The sequence below is a fragment of the Pinus tabuliformis genome, chromosome 1_1 (assembly GCF_031772625.1).
Source record: "Pinus tabuliformis cultivar Carrire ecotype Pingquan chromosome 1_1, CPIR1, whole genome shotgun sequence".
NCBI classification, from domain to species: domain Eukaryota; kingdom Viridiplantae; phylum Streptophyta; class Pinopsida; order Pinales; family Pinaceae; genus Pinus; species Pinus tabuliformis.
The window spans coordinates 291634202-291647761 of NC_142297.1; the positions used below are offsets into that span (position 1 = coordinate 291634202).

Consider the following 13560-nt stretch of genomic DNA (forward strand, 5'->3'; position numbering starts at 1 on the left):
CTTCAATTTAAATGAAATCTTAAAAAGAAAAAAAAGAAAAAAACACTTTGTTCTTCACTTCACAGAAATCTTTCAACAAACCCTTCAAAGATTTTATTTTTTTACTTCAAAGAAATCTTTCAACACACCCTAAATTTCTTCACAAATTTAAAAAAATAAAAAATAAAAAATAAAAATAAAAAATAAAAAATTACCTGGCCTTCCAAGATGATCACACGCAGGTGGCCAGCAACAAGTATGCAACCTGGTCCAACGGCTCTATCTTTCACTCCAACGAACCTTCTAAGATGATCACACGCAGGTGGCCAGCAACAAGTATGCAGCTTGGTCCAACGGCTCTTTCTTTCTCTGCAGCGAAGACTGGGCAACGGCTCCCTTCACGTTCTGCTCGACAAGCAACGGGATTCCACGCAGGTCCCTTCACGTGCAGAAAATGGGTTTGCAGTTGCAGCAATTCATACGTAGGTTCCTCGCCAGTCAACGCGATTTTTCAGAACATACGCATAGGGCAGAGGGCATATGCAGTGTTGCTTCCTCTTTACGCTCTGCTCATGCAACACTTCACGCAGAACAGATAGCCTCCTCACGCAGAAGCGTACTCCTCTTCAAACGCAGATGGACGCAGATGGCCTCCTCCTCAAACGCAGAGAAGACAAGCCTCAAGCCTCTCACGCTCTGACCTCTGCGTGCTGTCTCACTCTGTCACATTACACAAGCAGACTCACGCTCAGATAATGAGTTCTCTCCCTCACGCAGGTCTAGCAGCGTAGAACTGGCTGGGCACACAGATCTACTTGCCTTCACGCAAAGACACACAGCCTTCATGATGAGAATGCAGCGTTCACACTGAACGCAGAGACACACAGCGTCCACGCTGAGAATACAGGGTTTGGCACAATTTTCTCGACTTCCTCCCTTTCATGCAGCCTCTCGACAGCACTCCTGGACTCCAGACTCAATTCACCGGCTCTGATACCATTTGTAGTTCGAATAGGGTAAATGAAGAAAGATAATAAACATTCAGTTATACATTGACCAAGAAAGGTTCATAACTAATTGGAAAACTGAAACCAAACATACAAATAAACACACAGGATTTACGTGGTAAAACCTTGACACCCTGTCAAGGAAACATCCACGGGGCAAGGGATTGGAATCTCTATTAATTCAACAATGATTCTCCACTATTACATTTCTCGGGCATTCACTAGTTTTATACAAGTCCCCTCTCTTACATAACTGCTATTTCGGTATAAAACTAACTAGTTATATTTTTACCCAAATTTACATAATTCGTTGTCAAACTTCCAACAGAGTAGATAACCCAGACATGCTTTCAACATCGTGAGAAGACAAAAGCTTACATAAAAATAAAGAAATAATAACACCCATCCATCTAAAATACCTCTGCACTTTCAAATTCAGATGTTTATTTGCACACACGATCCTATAAATTTTGCAAACCTACCCCTTCATTTTTATTTTTTGAGTGCCAAAACTCAGGGCTCAAAGTAACTCCATGCTTATTAGGCACTCACATTTTCGCAGTTGCTGAGGTCCACACTTACACTCTCAACATAGCTTGGGGAGGTTTGTACCTATGTTCTTCCTTCAATATAACTCATCTATAAATAGCATGATAGCATGTTCGTCCAGCGATTAAAAATAAATTGCAGGATGGGCAGAAATGTCATATTCGGTTTATTAATAATAAGCACTATAACTGTATAAAGTTAACTGTCATGGCACAGATTTGACAATTAACAAATGGTTCTTCACCTTGTTCAGGCAGACCATTCCATTCCTTCTACACAATCAAACTAAACATAACTAAACATTGAGGATTTAATGCACAGTGAGAATGATAAATATATCTCAAAGTATTCAGTCAGAAATGTCCTATTCAGTTAAAATATTAATAATAAGCAACGCAACTGCATAGAGTTGACTGTCATGGCACAGAACTGACAATTAACAACTGGTTCCTAACCTTGTTCAGGCCAGACCATTCCTTCTACACAATTAAAATGAACCTTAAGGATTTAATGCACAGTAAGATGATAAATATATCTCAAAATAGGTGTTGTTTAGTAAATTCAAAGGAGGAGCAACCAACAATAGCAGCTGTAACTTTCTAACTTCAGTGGTTTATATAGAATGAGATGTCACAGCAACTTCTTTTTTTATCCAATGGATAAACATCCTCACAACTGGCATTCAAACAACAGAAAGCTTTCCACGATTCGTCGTCCTACTGTCCACAAATGGAATTTATGCTTTATCATTATCCCGTGTGCAATCAAACATATCGAAGAAAGCCTGATGAATAAGGATAAGGCAAAAGCAAGATGCTTCAAGAAGATGATTCAAATTGTATACTCCCATTAAGACAAAGGCTGCATACTCAAGATGATTTTGTAAATTACTAAATTTCAATGTCCTAGGTAGGAACCATGACAGGATATTCCTCTTGCATGCTACATAACTTGACAACCACCATTGTTGCAGGAACAGCCAGCACAGCACACAAGGACATTCCCATAATGGATTCCATAAAGCGCAATGCTCTTCTCCAATATGTACAAAATGCATTTGTCTCTTGCCCGTTGAAAGACTCAGCTGAACCTTCAACTGAACCAACATCAGCTGGTAAGCAATTTTCTTTCTTATCGTCCGTCCTATGAGTTCCTTTGTCTAACTCGGTCAAGCCATTGCTGTGGTAATCTCCCTTGTTATCTAATATCTCCTCAAAGACCGTACTTGAAGCAGGTGACAATGAACCAGTTCTATGCACACTTTCTGACCATTCAGAGCTGTTCGGAAGATCTCCCTCTTCTGAATTGCTTCTAACTGAATATCCATCAGCTACACTGTACAGACTGTCAAGCACTGTCCTTCCTTTTCCTGCAGTCATCATTTGTCCATGGTCCCCACCCCTGGATTCATCAACAGTGTCACTGGCAGCTGGACTTATGTTCATGGTCCAGTCAGTTTCATTTAAATTATCATAGTTAACTTCTGCTGAATCTGCGAATTCTTTTCTCAACTGCAATTTCTTACATGTGTTCTCTGAGGAGGAATGCTGTTTCAGAGACCTAACAATTGTCCTTGGTGTGTTGAATACATTCATATCATCAGTTGTAATATATAATACTGGATCCTGAGGAAGAGAACAAACAGTAAATCACCTAAGCATTTGCATTTGCGATCACAAGAGATAACGCCAATATAGCTAAAATGTGCCAACTTTGCTTAAGCTTCCTCATCAAGCACAAGCTGCATAAAACAAGACAAAACAGGGAAACTAACAAGAATATATCCCATGCTCTTGATGCGTACCTTAGGGCTAACTGCAGCTTTTTCCACAGCTGACGGGCAATGAGAGCGAGCATCGTTAATGCAGAAGGAAAAGCATGGATCATTTTCAGCCTCCTTATAGGAACGTCTCCTTTCAAAATGGTCTCCATCACAGGTCAATGTGTCTCCATTTTCTCCATGTCTGTCAAACATATGCATCCTGGTCCTTGTTTGCCTATTAACATGTTCACAAGAGTCTTTTCTTTCCGAAGCTCCATCACTTTCATACTCTGCGGCAATTTCTGTATCACTCCCAAACTTAATGCCATTTTCTAATGAAATGCTTCTATTCCCTCCTTTTTCAAATAAACGTGATTCTGACACCAAATATGTCCTGGAATCACCATCTTTTCCACTGCGAGTTAAGAAACAGTGAGGAGTCTGCTCAGTTGCCATGCTTTTTCCAGCATTGGGTCTGGTTGACTCTGACCTATCAGACCATGGTGAGAAGGATGAATTCCTCATTTTCCTTGAGAAGGCATCCTCATCTATAGAATCAGAATAATAACCTCGGCTCAAATCAAAATTAGAGGACCTTCTAGCTCTCGTACCAGAACCTGTTATAGAAGGAGTTTGGTATTTAGTATTAAAAGATTGCACGGAAGAAACAGGGGAATGTGTGTAGGGACCAATTTGCATGTCTGGTGAAAAGTCGTTGAATCCACAAAAACTACCCCTACTAGATCTGTTGCCTTCACAGGGAATTTCCTCATCGCTATAAGAGCCATCATTATTTAGGTCTATACTCATCTCAGAAGCTAAAGCCTTGGCAAGTTGAATAGTTTCAGAAACTACTTTTCTTACATAAGGTGTTCTATCAGACCGACATCTCTCCAGATACATAACAGTATTTGGAATTTCTGAAGCTAAAATGTCCATGTCCACAAATTTCAATAAACCATTGATCATCAGGACAGCATGCAAACGTTGCTGAGAGTTCCCCGTGACTACTCCGGTCTCAAGGATTTTAGCTGCTGCCTTAAGCAGAGACCTCCCATAAGCTTCAAGAATGGGGCTGTTCGACTTGGCTAGAGAACAAACCAGCTTCATATGGCTATTTGTTTGGGTCCCTTTCTCCTCCAATGCCCCTGTAACTCTCAAGCAAATTTCATTGACAATATCATCAGGTGCATATTTCCATGCCTCTGTTTCTACTAAAACTTGCAAACACAATGCTGCTCCTTCTGCCAGTGACTGTACAGTTCCTAACAAGACATCAATCAGGGGACTGGCTAAATCTCGGATGACTCCCTCTCTTTGCCCTTGAAAAGAGCTAGGATCTAGTGTATATCTTGCCATTGCTGAAACCGCCTTGGCACAGACCTGTTGCAGGGCCAAAGAGGGTGCATTTGAGGACAATGCTTTCAACACGTCACCCATCATCTTAGTTATCTGGGGAATTATGCTTTTACCGTGTTCTCGCACAATCACTTCATACAAAGAGATCAAATACTCTCTAGGAAGCTGCCCATCTGGAAGCTCTGACAGCTGGGCTATAAACTGTGGGATCATCTTCTTGTCTAACTGCTGGGCATAGTTTCTTAGAGAATTCAGACATCTTATTCTGCTGTCGGGATCCTTGTCTAGATCTGCAAAAACTTGCTTCAAATTGGTACCCATGAATCTTTCAATAGTCTTCTCACTTCAGAGAAGAAGCCCGCGGTTTACAAAATCTGGCAGAGCTCACACTCTGACCCAATATGGCGAAGCACTTGCACAGATTTGTCCCGGAAGGGTCCAAGAAAATTCACAATGAATGGAATTCTGTCAAACACAGCGTGCAATACATGAGAATCCTCAGAAAAAACAAAATTAAGACTAGAAATATTTAAAACTTCTCTCAATCCAAACCCTTCTGTAGACAGGATAAAACCCTTCATTCCCCAAACCTTTATATAGCAAGTACTTAAAGCCTCGCTCGCTCAATGAGTTTTGGCACCAGAAAAAATATATTCAAGTAACCTAAACGCTCGGAAGATCAGTGACGAGCGCAATAAAGCCCCACAGTAAGTTTGCATTCAGATATCATTCACAACATGGGCACGCCTTTTCTATATTGGGTTCCCACGGCATTCACTGTAACGGTCAAATTCTCTTAGCCTGAGACAAGCCCAGGTAGAAATTACTGAAGTTTGTCAGTCCACACCTGTGGAATCCGATAAAGAACCCAATACCCGCATGCCCCAGAAAATAAATGAAGAACCCAACACCTGCACGCCTATGAAAATAACAACCCAATTTCTGAACACTGAAAAGTTCAATGGAAATAACACAAAACAATGAATCCAATGCAGCCTGGCTCATTACATAACCCCTAACTACTGCCAGAAAAAAAAAAACGAAAAAGAAGGCACTCAATAACTGCGAATGGGCAAATTATGTACAGACCTGAGCGCGTTAAAACTTGATTCTCGGCTTCACGTCAGATCCAGCGAATGGGGGAGAAGCGAATCAGTAAACGGAGCACCCAAAGCCGGAATTCAGGCTTTCTGTTGAACACGGGTAGGACTACAGAAAGTGGGACTACTTTCTGTTAAACACGGGTGGGACTACTTGAGCTGAATTCGAATTTAGGACTGATGAGCACAGAGCTGTTGAAATGTAGAAGCCCATGCAATTCTCTGAATGTGGTATTTGCGTTTTTCTGTCCGAAAACATTCAGGATAATGATAATTGTAGTTTGAAATATTTTTTGGCTCCAAATCCGGACGGCTACTTTCTAATTTTTTTTACCGTTTTGAGTTTACTAACTTTACTTTTGCGGTCACATGGAGCGGGCTTCGATGGAACTAAGGGCTGGCCCCCACAAATTTAACGCAAGCTAAGTTAGCTAATGATACCACCGCCATTTAATAATATCGGAGCGGGATACACTAAAAGTTATTTATAATATAATTAGTTTCCCAGCGCTTTGGTGTCAGTTTTTTATGGGTTATTGTAAGTTTGATGGTTATAAATTGTATTTACAATAATTGTATATTTATTTTTGTTATTGGGTGTTTCTTTTGAGCGATGGTAGTTTGTCATCCCATCCATCTAAGTTCAAGTTCTTGAAAACATAGTCTGTCGTAGTAAGGTTGGAAGGATAGGCAATCTGTTGGACTCTGGGATTTTAGCTCCAATTCCGATGGTTTTTGGACGTCTCAGTCATAGGTTGAACTATGAGTTTTTGATACATTTGGCTTGTAGGTTGTTGCATATATATGGGGAGGTTGCTAGTTCTCTACCAAAATTCTCATTGACATAATTGAATTTTTTTTATATCGATCAACTGTACACTAGTTGGTTTAAGTGGGGTTTAGTTCCCATTTGATTCCAGGTTCATATTTCATGGGTAGGGGTTGAGAATGGAAGCCACTTTTGGGGAATTAAACTATCCCAAGGGGCGAGCTTTGCAAAATTTTCATGGTAGCATTCCACTATGGATAGATCGTTCTTCCATCTAATAGGCCTAGCCTTAGCTCAACCTAGGAAGAAGAAAAATACATTTTTATATATCTTATATTTAAATTATAATATTTATAAATAGTAAAGTAAATGTGGAAGAATATATATAATAAAGGGCTTAACACTTCATGTAGCCTCTTCTAATCTTTTCACAGTTAAGAGGTCACGAGTTGAAATTAAATGTAGTATATGTGGGGTTGTAAAGGTTGATTATCTTGATTGAAGAGGTTGTTGGTTGTAAAAAAGGGCATGACTCCATTGATGAGCATGTCACCATTTTATTTCGAAGTACATTAATTTAGGATTAACTCCAACCCTTAATGGCCTAGTGGAAACCTCTCCCATAGATTGAGGGGGGGAGGGTGCGGGGGGGAGAAATACACGCACAATGGAATCATAATGTCATATGTAATAACGAATACTAAGATAAAGTGTGAATACACGCACGCAATGGAATCATAACCTCTATTGTGATAACTAGTATCAAGATAAAGTATGAATATGTTAATAGCTTTAAAGATTGGGCATCTTTAATCAACAAGACTTCCTTTGTTAGGGGCTTATGGTATACCTCATCATGCCACATGGAACAAAAAGCAAACATAGAGCAAACCTCAGGCTTAATAACAAACTTATATCAAGGTTTCAAGAGAATGAATAGAACCAAATTCTTAATCATTGGGAAATCCCAATGAGAGATGAACAAATTGGATAGTGGCAATCTCCAAATAGGGTAGCACAACAATAAACCCTGTCTTGCAATAAAATTGAACTTGATCCTGTTAAAACTTCTAATAACTTTTAATAAACTAAGACTTCCCAACATTGTGTTTCACCATCCCTTAGTAATGATAGATATGGTATAGGTCATCAAATAGCGCAATCTTCGCCAATTGAGCCTTGGAAGGAATCCCTTAATAAATAACTAGTTAGGAAAAAAATCTCATTGTATAAGAAAGCCAAATTGACCAAACAGTGTGGACTTTTCCCACCCATCTCTCCTCTGAACAATTGACACCCATCTCACGTTAAGAACTGCCATTAACTGGGCTCCATGGTGCAAAATCGAATACAATTATTGAGAATCATACCTTGAAGAGAGTGACCAAAACTCTATCCCTAATCCCTCCAAAGGGTCTTTGAACACATATTTATTTTGAATATGCCATTATATGGGATGAGCCCTCTTAACTTCAAAAATGAAAGATGATGAAGGGAAATTAGAGCATGCTCCTATGCCAAGGAACACCAATCCTTCCAAGAATGGGTGGTTTTCATCCCACAAATATCCTCCAAATGAGATGCCCTTCTTACTTGACCCAAGCCCCTAAAAGTGAGGCATCTTTGTAATACATGTATCTTACAAACTTTAGCTCCAAATAAGGTGCCACATTAAATTCCAACCTATCCTACTAGCCTCCCAATTCCATCGAACCAAAACTATGACAACATTCCAAGCCAACTATATGCTCCTAAAGACAAAGTAGTAGAGACCTAAAATAAGGGGGCAAGAAAATAATAGCATACAAACCAAAGATCCCTTGTACCCTACATGTATGTTGTGCAATCATCAAGAAATGTTGAAACAAGACCTATTGTGAGGTGGTGCCCTCAAAGAACCTCACCACCCACTTTGAGTTGAGCACACTACCTTGAGTGGCAGCATCAATCAAGCCAAACCCTCCCTTGTCCTTGAGAATAGTATGAACATCCCAAGAAACTAGAAGAAGGCCCCTCTCTCCACCATACTTGGATTACAAATATCTGAACAAATAATTTTCCCTAATCAATGAAATTAGGCTTTGCTAAGGAACTACCAAGAGACATTATAAGCATGTGAGGCTTGAAGAATGCACCCAACGATTATTAGTTTCCCAGAAAATGGGAGACCCATATGATGCCAAACATGAAGTTTTATTTGAAACCTCTACAAACACCACTCTAATAGACATTTACAACAATCGCATTATAAATTTGAACCAACAAGATACCACACATGAAGCAATAATCACTAGTAACAACTTCAACCCCATCATTAAAGTCCAAATATCATAGGTTCATCAAGCAAATTATGCATCAATGAACTTTAACTAATCTCAGTACACACTAGGATGATATCGTATAGCCTAATGTGTGATTTAATATAAATTCTTGTAAGTTAAGAGACATTAGCATTTGAGTGCTCTAGAGGCATCTTGAAAAAATTGTATATGGATAATTCATTACAACACTTATCAATTATATGTATGTTGACCATTTTTAAGTTCAACATAAAGTATTGAAGCTTCCAATTTCAAACCCCATCTTAGTACAAACATAAATAGAAGGGAGAATCTTCCACTTCATATCCACCTCCACCTACACACCCTTAAACTCTCCCAAAATGAATTTTAGTGGCCATCTAGGTTTAAGAACCTTGCCATACTATAAGAAAATAAGTCAACAAAAGGGTGCAAGTTAGTAGACAAGGTTGAGAATTCCAACCAAATTGGATGGGCATGTCCATTATCATCTAGGTTGAAATTTGCTCCCACCCCATTACTGGACATAGGCAATATTATTAGCTATATTCGAGTTTCTAATTTGTAGCATATGGTAGACTGCGATATGTGAGTTAAATAATAAATAAGCATACTTTGACCCTAATCTCTAACGAGAGTTTAAGGAGAACCCCATGACCTTCTAATTTAACAAGAAGCACGAGTGAAAATCCTTCTGATTTTGTATTCTACCTAGAAAGAAGATAATGCCCCCCTAGTCTCCAAATGCACCCATCAAAATATTCCTCATTGTCAACAATGAAGAAGTCAAAATCTTTGGGATCTAGCGAAGACTTGGCACCATTATTAGCTAACGATTGTGAAGGGATCGTGTTCCCTTCACCCTATGGCTCCACTATAAGTTGCACTAGGTTCTTTGAGGTAATGGGTTTGTCTTCTCCCAACTCCAAACCCTCGCCCACAATTTCCATTGCATAAACCCCATGTGGACAAATAATCTCTAAACTATTTAGGGTGGGGTTAATGTTGTTAGGATTAAAAGTGCAAAAGAAATAATAGATGAACAATAGTAAAATTTATAGCAACAACACATAAATCATGACACAAATATATCTTGGAAAACCCTAATCGAGGAAAAACCATATTGCGATGGATATATTACAAAATCAAAAGTCACCTTAAAATGGAGGATACCATGCCTATTTATAGGCTTCATTACATGCAATACCACATGACCAAAAACCACGTGTTGTAGACTAAACAACTTTGATTATATGACTGAGTCAAGTTTACCTAGTAATCCCCCCTTTAAGCTTTACATAGGCAAATTCTTGGACCCAAATCCATATGCCCCCCGATCACTCTAGACTTTACGAGGGGTACACATGCCCCACCAGGTCTTACAATTTTATTCCCATTTACATGCAATTTAAATTTTCCATCTCCAAAGCAATTTTTTTCTTAGTGTTGTCATTACCTCCAAAAATATAGGAATGATTATTGTTTCTTTGTCTGACACTTCCAAATGCCCTTGTTCTCTTTCCTTTCCATGCTCATCTTCCACCATGTGCTATACGACCTCGTGTTGCAAAATTTTCTTGCATATCCTTGAAAAGTTGAGCTACCTCCCTCTTAATCAACCATGCTCTCATGCCCATGCAACTACACAACCTCCTTAATCATAACTTAGTTCATATTTTGAGATTTCTTCACACAATCCCCCTTTAAGGTGGCAAGGAACAATTTCAGTTTTTGGGCGTCATACAGATAATCATATCATCTACATAATACTTCAAATCCAAAGAGAAATGTTTATGGTTCTTCACTTCTTATTCCATGAAAATTGGGGAGAATAGATGGCGAGATGTTTTTCATTGTTAATGGTGTATCTTCATCAATGATAGGGAACCAAAAAGGTTCTAGATTTCCTCTTCCTCTACCTCTACCTCCTCCTCTTCCACCTCCTCTGTTTCATCCTCAATCCTATGTTGTTCACCATTGACATTGTGTACTTCTCCTTCTCCTTCTTCAGCCATGATGGATTCCTCAGAATAGACATTTGGTTCTACAACAGGATTATCTAGTTTTTCTTCTAGTTCTTTTGGTTCCTCTATGAATGGTTTGAAGTAAGTTTCTTCTTCTTCTTCTTCAATAGGCACTTCCAACTCTTGAGCTAGAATTTGTTCTCCAGTTGAAGATAGGAAAATTATTCCAATTGTTGGAGATGTTGGATCTACTTCTATTACAACCTCTGTTGATGAAGTTGGTGAACCTTTAGATTGGATTTCGAATCTTAAGACTTTAGGTTGTCTATATTGGTCTGCTATGGATGGAATTCGAGTTTGTGTGCATGGTGTGGTACTACGAGGTCGTGGTGGAGTGAGTGATGATGTAGGAAATAAACTTCTTCCTTGACCTACAAACCTAGCTCTAGAGTCTCTTTCCGAATGCATATCATGTTTTTCTTCAAAAAAAATTAAGGCTTCTATTTACACTTCCCCCGCAACAACTCTAAAATGTTTGGTCAATTTAATGTTCTTATGCTGCAAGCATAAATTATCAACTAGAGTTGGTAAACTTATGAAGTGCAGGTGCACTATATATGCTAGAAGCCTTTCCTTTAGTTTGTAAGATGATGGTTATGTTTGTTTTGGGATTTTCGTTGTTATTCAGATTCCTATTAGATTAGAGTTAGATTTCTACAAATTAATAAGTGGAATTTAAGCTACTATTATATTAATCTACTTGGTCATATCTATGTTGAGTATCATCCTAAAATATCTTATGTTAATCATCCTAAAATTATGAACCTATCTAAACACGTTGTTGCTATAAAACAGAGTGTTGAAGTTCTAATTATTCTAACGATCCTTCAAAATCTTGTCTTCAAAATATATACAAATTCTGATTCTAAATAGCATGAAGGTAATCTTCTCATTGCTAACTACAGAATATATACAAGTTCTAACTCTACAAGCATAAAAATACTAACTGTAATTAAGCGAAAAACGTTGAAGAACTAAACCATTAAACGACTGTAAGCATAAACGAAATAACGAAATAATAAATGAAATAATTGAGTTATAACGAAATAATGAAAACAATGAAGTAAGGAAACTAAACTAGAATTCAATGGTAATACGATAACAGAAAGCGATTAAATGAAAACAACATAAAGCAATGAAATGAAATAAACTAAAACCTTGACTGTCTGCAAGGGCCCTCCGCATCCAGTAGGTGTAAATCACACTCACATACGCATCGAATCACAGAAAGGTAACTTCAATTCAATATGCGAACAAAGCTCTGTTTCACAATTCTTCAGCAATTAACTATTACTTCCTCCCTCCCATTTACAGGGGATACATACTTATATATAAAATGCGTGCTCAACAGTTTGAGACTTCTACGCCCACGGGTCTGTTAATCAATCCTTATTCAAATTTGAAACTAAACAGAAAAAGTGTTATCTTGTCAATTTACTATTTGGAAAGAAAATCAACAAAACATGATGTATTCAAACTTCTGCTGCTGCGTGTTTGACCCGTGCCTTTGACCACGCCATTATGTGATTCCTTTAGTGAATTGGCTCATTTGAATAGGAGGAGATCCATGAGGGAATTAATCCTCAACTACCCATATGATTATTTGCTTCATTGGCGCACCAGAACCCTGCAAACCATGGAGGTAGCTACAAATTTATAAAGTAGCTGCATAATCATGTTAATTATGTAGCTAATGCAATCTTTAATACAACAATAAAGAACATTAACGAATATGAAAAGTAAGACATGTAAGATTTTTTACCTTGTCAAAATCTATGATTTACTACTTTTATTGAGTAGATAGTGATGATGAAAAAGAGGAAAATGGAGGAAAAAGGGTGTCAAAACAAAACAATTATGGAACTCTACAATAAGACACATGGAAACACATGACAATGTGATGGCACAAGTACTAGCCACAACTTGGCAATGATGACATGGGTTCCATGATGCAGTGGCAATGCCAAGTTGCTTCTCTCATTGCTTTGTCTTAAATATTGATGAGAGGTATGTTCAATACTTCATCTTCATGAAATATCTACTTTGTTCTTCATCTATGAAAAAATAATTAATAAAGCAATGAAATAAAAAAAATATTGCAGAAATACATATACAAAAATGCATAAAATAAAAGAGACAAAGATATACGTGGTTCACCAAATTTGGGCTATGTCTATGGAGAAACACCCAATTCTTCCTTTTATATTATCCGAAAAAATGAAGAGATACAACCTACAACAGATCCGCTGTAATTTCCTCTTCTCTCTCACACAACCTCCTCTCTCTCTCTCAGAATCAAGAATGCACTGTCACAATACAATTCCCTCATATAAACCGAAGGTTTCCTTCTGGGGAAAAGCCCAAATTAACATAACTTCTACCGTCAGATCATCCACCTAATGAATGACCCCGATTGAATACAAAATTACAATATTTTATGAAGAAAATTTTCATCTATTTTTAGCTCCAGGGGTGCTTCCCCCGAACCCCCATCAAGAGTGGGTGGCAGGGGGGCGTTCATAAAATCATCGTCGTCCCCTCTAGACCCCCCTAATGGTGATTAAATAGGTGGTATTGCCTCCTCGTTGGTAATAGGGATCCAACGCGAATGAAACAAAAAATCTCTAAACAATCAAGAAGACAATGAGATTCTACACCCAACAATCTCCCACTTCGAGACTGATTATATAAACTCCATTGTTACTTCACTT

General features: G+C 38.3%; 2 protein-coding genes across 4 annotated transcripts in view; both read right to left on the reverse strand.

Annotated features, from left to right (window-relative positions):
* The window catches only part of LOC149212695 (uncharacterized), a 132000-nt gene that overhangs the window by 45719 nt on the left and 72721 nt on the right, over nt 1-13560 (reverse strand). The window lies entirely within an intron of this gene.
* LOC149212697 (uncharacterized) lies at nt 2121-6005 on the reverse strand. 2 transcript variants are annotated; one of them, XM_089391889.1, is made up of 3 exons: nt 5746-6005; nt 3340-5121; nt 2121-3160 (listed from the first exon to the last, which is right to left on the reverse strand). In XM_089391889.1, exons 2-3 carry the CDS (start codon nt 4975-4977, stop codon nt 2441-2443), a joined length of 2358 nt encoding a protein of 785 aa, XP_089248015.1. In that variant the 5' UTR covers nt 4978-5121; nt 5746-6005; the 3' UTR covers nt 2121-2440. The 2 variants fall into 2 exon arrangements, with proteins under 2 accessions (XP_089248015.1, XP_089248016.1); XM_089391890.1 differs by lacking the exon at nt 5746-6005 and having other exon boundaries at nt 3340-5683.